General features: G+C 41.2%; 1 protein-coding gene across 1 annotated transcript; it reads right to left on the reverse strand.

Annotated features, from left to right (window-relative positions):
* Nucleotides 1-796: 796 nt before the first annotated feature.
* LOC133631417 (leucine-rich repeat-containing protein 30-like) lies at nucleotides 797-2,065 on the reverse strand. The gene has a single exon (XM_062023617.1). It carries the CDS (start codon nucleotides 1,972-1,974, stop codon nucleotides 1,078-1,080), a length of 897 nt encoding a protein of 298 aa, XP_061879601.1. The 5' UTR covers nucleotides 1,975-2,065; the 3' UTR covers nucleotides 797-1,077.
* Nucleotides 2,066-11,322: the final 9,257 nt, after the last annotated feature.

Raw genomic sequence — 11,322 nt, forward strand, 5'->3', positions numbered from 1 at the left:
CTCCACCTACGCCAGCCAGCCCTCATCTGCTCATCAACACCCGTGCTCACCTGCGTTCCAGCGATCGACGGTGCGACGAAAGACTTCACCCAATCACAAATGCGGTTGGCGGCCCGGAGACGTAGGAAGTCAAGGTGAGGTCGCCGGCTAGCGCGTCTGCTCTCCAACAAAGTCCTCCGGTTGTGTTGCTGCAGCCCGCCGCTAATACACCGATCCCACCTACAACTTTCTTCTTTGCAGTCTTCATTGTTCATTGAACAAATTGCAAAAGATTCACCAACACAGATGTCCAGGATACTGTGGAATTATGAAATGAAAACATAGCTTTTTGTATAGGATTTTACGGGGTACCAATACTTCCGTTTAACTGACTACGTCACGTGCATACGTCATCATACCGAGACGTTTCAGCCGGATATTTCCCGGGAAATTTAAAATGTCACTTTATAAGTTAACCCGGCCGTATTGGCATGTGTTGCAATGTTAAGATTTCATCATTGATATATAAACTATCAGACTGCGTGGTCGCTAGTAGTGGCTTTCAGTAGGCCTTTAATGTGTTGGTCATGATTGTCGACATATACCACTGAATAAAACACCTTTTTAATTAACTTCCACAGACATTTCTCGGACAAATTAACTCAAATCACCAGCATTTTCATAATCTGGTCTTTATTGCATAATATACGTTCTCACTTGTGATGCTGCTTTACTGTTCTTTCCATTGACTTTACACAACTGATCCCTATGACCTGAATGCAACACAGCGTGTGTGTGATACCCCTCAGCCCACCACCAACACTAATCAGCCTCCAAATGTAGGCCTGTGAATTTTTCCGACTCATTTCAACCCTTAACTGCGGATTACCCACACACGCGCGCTACACATTGCAGGCATGACGGCGGTTTGTCGGTGTTTATTTACAGCCAAACGCTTAAATCTATTTGTGTGATGCCCTGTGATGTAACACTACTGTAATAGGGGTATGGATGGCATACGTGGTCGGCCGGGGGAGAGCTTGTGATAGCAGCATGACCACCCACGTGCCCCGTGTCGGACAAAACAGCGGTAGAGATTCACGTGGGCTTGAGGTAGTTGTACAGGGAGCTAAGTCCTCCTTGCAGCACCTCCTTAATGGGCTTGAGAAGCGGGTTATGTAAAATATGGAGTCCTTTGTCCATAGGGTGGCAGGCCAGCTTCCTGAGCCGACTCAGCAGGTACAGTTCCACCGGCACGCTTTGCAGTTCATTGAAGTCCACGTTGAGGAGCTCCAAGGAGTCCAGGAAGCACAGCGTCTTAGGCAAAGTGTGGATGCTGTTCCCCTCCACAATGAGGATCTTGAGGTTGACCAAGTCCTGGATCTGGTCCGCAATTGTCTCCAGACGGTTGCAGGCCAGTTGAAGAAAGACCAGACCCTTCATGCTGTAGACGCAGGTTGGGATGTGGGCGATGCGGTTGTGGCTCAGGTTGAGCTTGGTCAGGTTGCGCATGGCTGCCAAGCTCCCTGGCAAGCTGGTGATCTGGTTGTTGGCCAGGCTGAGTACTTCCAGGCCGGCGCAGGAGCCCAGCTCCTCAGGCACCTCACTTAAGCGGTTGCGGCAGGCGAAGAGCACACGGAGCTTCTTCAGGAGTCCAATCTCGGGAGGCAGACTGGTCAGGTTATTGCCCCACAGGTTGAGCACCACCAGGTTGTCCAGGGCACTGAGGGTGGGTGGCAGGGAGCACAAACAGTTCATGGACAAGTTGAGCTTCTGCAGCTCTCGCAGCTCCCACAGCTCGACTGGGGCGTCATCCAGGCCCCGCATGGCCAAGCTGAGGGTGCTGTAGCCGAAGTGCACCGTGGCGTGTCTGCGGATTCTCTCTGCGGCAGATGACAAGCCGGCTTGCTCGTTTCCAGCGCTCCTGCTGCCTTGAATCACACTCGCCTCGCTCAGTTCTCTGTTGGAGAAGCCGCGAGACTGCTTCCCGCCCATTGTGAGTCCCAAGATGTCCGCATGCGAGTCCCAACAGGATTGTTATTAAAGATAGTGTCCTCTGGTTGCTCGGAACATCTTTGAGTCCAGGTGGAACCTCAGCAGCTTTGAATCCTGGCGGAGCTAAGAGCGCACTGGGGGGGACTTGTGCATGGTCCCAGACAAAGTGCCTGTCTTACTCGGTTTCATTCCTCAGCTGGCCTTGTCACTTCTCAGGTCCACAGATAGAACCATGCTCCCCACCCACCCTCTGAGCTCTGAGTAGGAGGGGGCGAGCTTAACCAGTTGAGGTCTCTGCTATGATCTCATCCCAAAGTGCGGCCCGGGGGGCAGTTTGTGGTCTGCAGATTAATTTTTATTGATTTATTCTAAGAACTAAAGTTGGAAAAGAGAACTAAAAAAAATTACAGCAAAAGTTGAAAAAAGTGTGTAACCATGAGAGGAAAAACTTCAAATGTTAACATTAATACTCGGGATGTCCGATAATATCGGACTGCTGATATTACCGGCCGATAAATGCTTTAAAATGTAATATCGTAAATTATCGGTTTAAAAATTATCAGTATCTGTTTCAAAAAGTAAAATTTATGACTTTTTAAAACGCCGCTGTGGACACGGTCGTAGGGGGAAGTACAGAGCGCCAATAAACCTTAAAGGCACTGCCCAGTCACATAATATCTACGGCTTTTCACACAGACAAGTGAACGCAAGCATACTTGGTCAACAGCCATACAGGTCACACTGAGGGTGGAAATATAAACAACTTTAACACTGTTACAAATATACGCCACACTGTGAACCCACACCAAACAAGAATGACAAACACATTTCGGGAGAACATCCGCACCGTAACACAACATAAACACAACACAACAAATACCCAGAACCCCTTGCAGCACTAACTCTTCTGGGACGCTACAATATACACCCCCGCTATCCCCCCCAACCCACCCACCTCAACCTCCTCATGCTCTCTCAGGGAGAGCATGTCCCAAATTCCATGCTCCTGTTTTGAGGCATGTTGAAAAAAATAATTTGTGACTTCAATAATAAATATGGCAGTGCCATGTTGGCATTTTTTTCCATAACTTGAGTTGATTTATTATGAAAAACCTTGTTACGTTGTTTAATGCATCCAGCGGGGCATCACAACAAAATGAGGCATAATAATGTGTTCATTCCACCACTGTATATATCAGTATCGGTTGATATCGGAATCGGTAATTAAGAGTTGGACAATATCCGAATATCGGATATCGGCAAAAAAGCCATTATCGGACATCTCTAGTTAATATAGCTTATGTCGACAACTCGTCATTAGTCCAATGTGTTCATATTATTATAAAAAAATGCACGCTTAGGTCGACAACCAAGACCATAAAATGTGAGTATTATCTATGAAAATAATGACGTTTATGTTGACAGATAGGCTTAAGTATTGTCAATTTCCTTATTATCACAGTGCAGTTCGGTCTAGTTACAGTATACAGCAGGACAACACGCACACAGTGACTTCCTGTTTGGTGCAAAATAATCTTCAAAATAAATGCATGGCAATATTAACCTGATTTATGAAGCTTTTCTACCGCTTGTCCGAAAGGGACAAGCGGTAGAAAATGGATGGATGGATTGTTAGATTTATCACACAAAATATTGCAATATATTACCATGTAACACCAGTCACAGATGGTTACCGAATTCGGTACATTTATGGGTAGAATATCAACCAAACTCTGTCAGTATTACCACGTAAAATCAAACTGCCATATCTCCATACTGTTGTTGATGTGATGTCACAGTTGCAGACTCCACACCGGCTCAAGCACTTGGTGGGCAAACAGGCAAATTCGTAGTGGACTGCCTCTAGGTAGTGTTGTAATTTTCCGTGCAAACAAGTCAAACATGCCTGATAGAAAGCCCTCAAAACTGAGACTCCACTTTTCAAAATATACTAGCTCTATGCTAATTTACATTGGATATGCCATATACATGCTATTTGTTAGCATTTGTCAATTTTACATAGCATCTAAAAACACCTCAGATTTTGGTAATGAAAACTACAACTGAGATGCCGTTACAATCAAACAGCTAGTGTGTAATAAGTACAATACTTACAGTACAAACACTTTGTATGATTCTACAAAGGACGAGACTGGCACATTCAGCTTAATGGCAAAGCCTACTTCCACCTACAGTGGGACAAACTGAAATGAATGCATACTTGCAAATTACTCTCAGAAATGTAAGAAATCAAGAATCAACAAATGCTCAGCATAGTTATCATTATCAGCTCACTCTTGAATGTTAAAATGTTCTTAAACATGTTATTCTTGGACAAATTAACATTTATTAACACATGAAAACACACAAAAGTATGGAACATTGATTACCAGGTACCAGGAATTGGCACCGTATCGGTTGAAATGTGAACGGTACCCATCCCTAACACCAATATTGATGATACGCTTTATACCCCATAGCTGATATGCAGGCTTTATATATATATATATATATATATATATATATATATATATATATATATATATATATATATATATATATATATATATATATATATATATATATATATATATATATATATTATTAGGGCTGCAAGTAACGATTAATTTGAGAATCAATTAATCTGTCGATTATTACTTCGATTAATAATCCGATAAAAGAGACAAACTACATTTCTATCCTATCCAGAATTTTATTGAAAAAAAACAACATACTAGCACCATACTTATTTTGATTATTGTTTCTCAACTGTTTGTAAATGTTGCAGTTTATAAATAAAGGTTTCTTTATAAAAAAAATAAAAAAAAATTTTTTTTTAATAAATAAATAAATAAACTGCGCATGCGCATAGCATAGATCCAACGAATCGATGACTAAATTAATCGGCAACTATTTTAATAATCGATTTTAATCGATTTAATCGATTAGTTGTTGCAGCCCTAATATATATATCAATATACACTAGCGTTCAAAAGTTTGGGGTCACATTGAAACGTCCTTATTTTTGAAGGAAAAGCACTGTACTTTTCAATGAAGATAACTTTAAACTAGTCTTAACTTTACAGAAATACACTCTATACATTGCTAATGTGCTAAATGACTATTCTAGCTGCAAATGTCTGCTTTTTGGTGCAATATCTACTAGAGGCCCATTTCCAGCAACTATCACTCCAGTGTTCTAATGGTACAATGTGTTTGCTCATTGGCTCAGAAGGCTAATTGATGATTAGAAAACCCTTGTGCAATCATGTTCACACATCTGAAAACACTTTAGCTCGTTACAGAAGCTACAAAACTGACCTTCCTTTGAGCAGATTGACTTTCTGGAGCATCACATTTGTGGGCTCAATTAAACGCTCAAAATGGCCAGAAAAAGAGAACTTTCATCTGAAACTCCACAGTCTATTCTTGTTCTTAGAAATGAAGGCTATTCCACTAAATTGTTTGATACACACACACAGTCGTGGTCAAAAGTTTAGTTTTTGTTTCATCTGACATCACATGGACAAAGATAAGACCTTCTGGAGGAAAGTTCTGTGGCCAGATGAAACAAGAATTGAGCTGTTTGGCCACAATACCCAGCAATATGTTTGGAGGAGAAAAGGTGAGGCCTTTAATCCCAGGAACACCAGGCCTACCGTCAAGCATGGTGGTGGTAGTATTATGCTCTGGGCCTGTTTTGCTGCCAATGGAACTGCTGCTTTACAGAGAGTAAATGGGACAATGAAAAAGGAGGATTACCTCCAAATTCTTCAGGACAACCATCAGCCCGGAGGTTGGGTCTTGGGCGCAGTTGGGTGTTCCAACAAGACAAAGACCCCAAAAACATGTCAAAAGTGCTAAAGGAATGACTAAATCAGGCTAGAATGAAGGTTTTAGAATGGCCTTCCGTGTGGACAATGCTGAAGAAACAAGTCCATGTCAGAAAACCAACAAATTTAGCTGAACTGCACCAATGTTGTCAAAAGGAGTGGTCAAGTGGTCAAGCAGAAGCTTGTGGATGGCTACCTTAATGCCTTATTGCAGGTAAACTTGCCAAGGGACATGTAAGTAAATATTAACATTGCTGTATGTATACTTTTGACACAGCAGATTTACTCACATTTTCAGTAGACCCATAATAAATTCATAAAAGAACCAATCTTCATATATATATATATTTATTTTATTTATTTATTTTTTCGATATAAACCTGAGGTGGCATTTTGTTGTCATTGTCAGTCACTGTGTCCACACACGTGTTCTTGTACTTGCTACCTGACAATTCCCTTCTGTTGTTGAGCTCTTATTAAACAATTAAAAATTGCTTTCCCTCAATCTCCTTTTCCCTCGTCACCCTTTACCCCTCAGCCCCGGCGACCGGGCGGGTGTTCTCTTGTCGCTACTTAAACATGACACCAAAGAGGACTGCCTATGAAAGTAATACGGTGAAAAAAAGTAACACTTCTCGGAGGTATTAGCGGAGCCTCATGGGCCGGCGTGCGCCACTTTAATCTCAAGTGCAAAAGGACACGGAACATTCCGCCACCTTCTGTCTGCTCACCCCGGGGGCCAAATCTCTTTTCATGCACAATGGAAAAAATGTAGCTTCTACCACCCTCTCACAAAAAAAGTTATACAATGAAGTTAAAAATACTTTTCCCGCTGAGTCATTGTTTTGTTTTTTAAAACTCGTATTTCACTTATAGAATTCACTTTGTGGGAACCCTTCCAATGTGTATTGTAGTCCACTGATAATGCTGGTACATTTGCACAAACGAGCAAGCTTCATTATAACAACGTACCAGCAATTCTCCCCTACAAAGATTATTTTTGTTCTCTTTAAATGGTGCCCTTTTGCTCTGTTTTTTCTCTCTAATTATTGCATTTTTTTCTGTTTATTTGCAGTGTTTCCCACACATTCATTTATTTGTTAATCGAAAGAATTACGTCCGCCACAAATAATTATTTTTTGTATTTTATTTTATTATTTTTTTTGTCCTGTCCAGCTTCTCAGGCAAATCATATAGTTGATGTAGATGTAGATGTAGATGATCATATAGTTGATGTAGATGCCCATATAGGCTGTTCACATTTACTTTACAAAAGAGAAGTGTAGGATACTTCTCTTGTTACCTTATTTGTATTTGACCACTACTGTTTTCTGTTTATTTGTTACTGACTGTGGCAGGACACCTCTGCCTCTGTTTCACTTTATGTTGCTGGTAAATAATATGGCTGTAGTAGTAGGCTAAAGTTAAATGATTTAGTATGCACCAATTAAAGGGGCAGAGCTTTAAGAGACATTTTAGCTTTTATATTTAATAAGATATATTTTTTGTAAGAACCACAATTAATAAATATTTTTCAGTGAATAACTTATTGTTCAAATCTGTATATAAATATGTACATAAAGTGTTGTAATTATATTGTAAAATGGATGGATGGATGGATGTTTAAAACAAAACTGTTATTATTAATTAGTAAGTATACATTTTTTGAGCCTTTTTAGAGAAAAAAATATTATTGTAGTAAATAATGCAAATTACTCGATGATGTCATGGTGACCACGCCCATAGCCACGCCCCCAACGCCACAGGTATCTTGGCAGTTTATGGGAAACACTGATTTGTATTTATACAATGTGTCGCCCCTCAATAACCGAAATTTTACCGCAATATAAATGTGTTTTCCCAACCCCTTCCGGCTCCGTCACTGATAGGGATTTAGTGGCAGATGTCCCTAAACATTGTCACTCTCCCCCGTGGCCTCGTAGGGCAGACATGCAGTGAAACCTTAAATTTGCGAACTGAATTGGTTCCTGAACAGGGTTTGTAAATAGAAAAGTTTTTATATTGAAGCAAATTTCTCTATAAGAAACCGTGTAAACATGAATAACGGGTTCCAACCTCGACAAAAGTCGATATTTTTGTAAAAGTTTGTACACGTTGAACTAGAGATGTCCGATAATGGCTATACTAGAGTAATAAAGTAAACAATAACATAGTCCTCATTTAGTGCAAGACTGCCTGGCATACTGTATGACAGGAAATGATCAACTGGGCTCAATCTGCCCTGCTCTAACGTATTTGTATGAGTAACACAAATGTGCTGCAAGCTAGTGGTGAGTGCTTGAAGTGGCCTAGCAGTCAGCCAGAGCTTCTGAAATGCCGCGTTAAGACAGGGCACCTCCGTTCACTGCAAGCTGCAAAGTGTGCGCCGTGCAGGGCAGACAAGCCACACCAAACTCCACCGTAGCTTTTGCCATACTGCGTGCGTTGTCCCTGACCACAAGGTGGGCTTTCGCCTTGGGGTGGTTTTTGTTTTTTGTCGGCGAAGTCTTTAAGCGACAACTGTGTGGTACTACTTTTTTTCGGTGTTTGCTTTTCATCCATCTTCCGCTTGTATTCATTGTGAGTCTCCTTATGATTCTTGAAGAGGCGGGAGATCAAATTGCTTGTATTAAAGGAAAACGTCTTGGTTCCTCCTCGCCGAAACCAACTTTTTGCAGTCATTCCAAATTGCCAGTTTTTTATCTGTCAGAGACACTTTAAAATAATCCCAAACCATGTCGTTAGTCAGTCACCCAGCGAGCTCGCTTGTTAGCCACGGCTACAGCACCGGCAACAACACACTCCGCTGGCGGCGGTTTGATGAGGTCATCAAGCGTCGCCAGTAAACCTCTCATGCTGCAGTCGTGCTGCAACTCCTGTGTTGTGTGTGGGAGAGGGGACAGGGGAGGGGCGTTTTAAAAAGTCATACATTTTACTTTTTGAAACTGATGCAGATAATTTCCGATATTACATATTAAAGCATTTATCGGCCGATAATATCGGCAGTCCGATATTATTGGACATCTCTACGTTGAACACAATATAAAGCACTATGTAGTACTGTATATCAAACGAACATAACAAGGGGGTGATTGATCAACTTTCTATTTAATAACTAATTCTATTTGATGTTGCTTTTCTCAGTACAGCATCCATCAGCTGCTGTGACTGAGCGTTAATGACGTAGGGAAACATACAGCAGGCGATGTGTCGAGAACGCTGTCACAACTTTTTTATAAAGTCTTTAGTTTATTGACTCCTCCTATATTTACCGTATTTTTCGGACAATAAGGCGCACTTAAAATCCTTTCATTCTCTCAAAAATCGACAGTGCGCCTTATGTACGTAATAATTCTGGTTGTGCTTAACGACCTCAAAGCAATTTTATTTAGTGCATTGTGTAATGCCAGTAGATGGCAGTCACACATAAGAGATACGCGTAGACTGCAATATTACGCCAGTAAACAACATCAAAACAAATTCCATTGAGAACATTACAAACGGCGCTCAAAAATCCGTCAAAATGTTTTAGTACGACTTTGGTCACCTATAAAGCCGCACCGCTTGATGGATTGTCGGCGTGTTACGGCTACAGTAGACGTAGTCAGCGACAGGTGCGTAGCTGGCCCACCTGGGCGCGTGTATCTAACCAACTGTCACTGATCTCGAAGCCGGTCCTGGTACATCCCGCTTCGCTGCAGGCCCGCAGGCCACGCCCCCCCACAATGGACTTTCGAAAGTTGTGACGTGAGAAGTTCAAAATATCTGTTAAAAAAATCTCGTATCTGTCTGTTCATTAGATTAGACTTAGACTTAGATTTAGACAAACTTTAATGATCCACAAGGGAAATTGTTCAACACAGTAGCTCAGTTACAATGATGGAAAGGACAATGCAGGTATAAATAGACTAATATAGCTATAAAAAATCCAACATATATACGAATATATACATAATATGTGTACAGAGTAATTTATATACAGATATATTATATTATGTCTATAACATATATACAATATAAACCAATCACCAGGCGGAGTGGCTTTAAAAATGGGGATGAATTAAAAACGTATGAATTCTTATGATGTGACACTTGTAGATTATGTAGAACAAAAGTTCAAACACACGCATAAGTCTAGAAAGTTGCAAACGTTGGATAGAATGTCTTCATCTTTGCGGATGTTGTATGCTTCCTACTTTGTGGGAGTGGAAGAATCCCTTCAAACAGCAAACACTGAGAACTGATCTCTCTCAGGTCTGGTAGAAAGTCTTCCCAGAAGAGTGGGAGCTGCATTAAACATTTTTTTTCCTTCCATGTGTCACTTCTTGCTTGGCCAATACTGCTTTCCAAACGGTGTCTAAGCATTAATAATGAATATTCTTAGGCAAGCGTCGTCACTCAAGCGACTAAAATGTTTTTGACAGCGGTAGAAGTCAAAAGTCGCAAGCCTCATACACGCTGGAGAGAGAACTTTTTTTGTGACTCGATCCAATTTTTCCTGGTCTGGCGATTGACGGAATATGCTGAATCATCACTTATGGCTGCGGGAGCTAATGAAAAGACTCTGATGACCGTCAACGGCGATGTCCAACTCTGCGTAGTCAGTGCTCGCCTCGCACTTCTAACTGACATTTGGGGTATTGACTTTGCAGAAGTGGACATCAGAGACTATTGGAGTGTGTGCTGGTTTTTCAATAAATGTTGCTTTTTGTCAAGCTAGTTTTTGGCATGTGTCCCTAAAGAAATGTTGCATGTGGCCCAGCAGATGGCACTGTGTTTAACAAAGATTTGTGTTCTTCTTAGCATGTAAACATCGTTGTTGTTTTGGAAAAATGTTCCATTTGTCTGACTTCCTGTTACTGCTGCCTCTCTCGGTCTTTATCTGCTGCGTGGCACTTTGGACCCACTTCCTTGAAGAAAGAGCATAATAGGTGTGACTTATTGGTCACTTCCCTTTTTACCTATATCTGTAGGTAAAAACGTATTATCCGCTGGAACTGCAGAAATGCTGAATTGCACACTCACAATTAACTGTGATGGCGTGCAGAAGGATTCAATTGCATAAAAATTTAAAGTGAAACTTGTTGTTCTGGTGGTAGTACACTAACAATTTAGTTTAGTGAACAGTTTCAGGTTTTATAATTTTCATGAGGAATGTGTTGTGTACTGGGGGAGTAGACGGCACAGACAAAAGGGGGCATAGTATTTAACTCTATGATTTATTATGTATATATACAATATATATATAATAACAAACAATAATAATACTAAACAAGGGAATGGCGTGTGTGAACTAGGTCCAAAAGTGTGTTTGTGTGCGACTATGTGTATAAATTAACTGTTGTGTGTTACCGTAAATGTTGAGCGAGAGTCAAGTCCAAAAGGGTCAGGGCAGGCTCATAGAGCCGTGAATCAAGCACAAATTCGGGGGCTATAGCGGGGCGTAGGAGGTCCGTGTCCAAGCGGGAGGTCGAGGATTGAGGGAAGCAGTCCAGAGGAGAATAACAATGAAGAC

This window comes from Entelurus aequoreus, linkage group LG16 (assembly GCF_033978785.1).
Source record: "Entelurus aequoreus isolate RoL-2023_Sb linkage group LG16, RoL_Eaeq_v1.1, whole genome shotgun sequence".
In the NCBI taxonomy this organism is placed as follows: Eukaryota; Metazoa; Chordata; class Actinopteri; order Syngnathiformes; family Syngnathidae; genus Entelurus; species Entelurus aequoreus.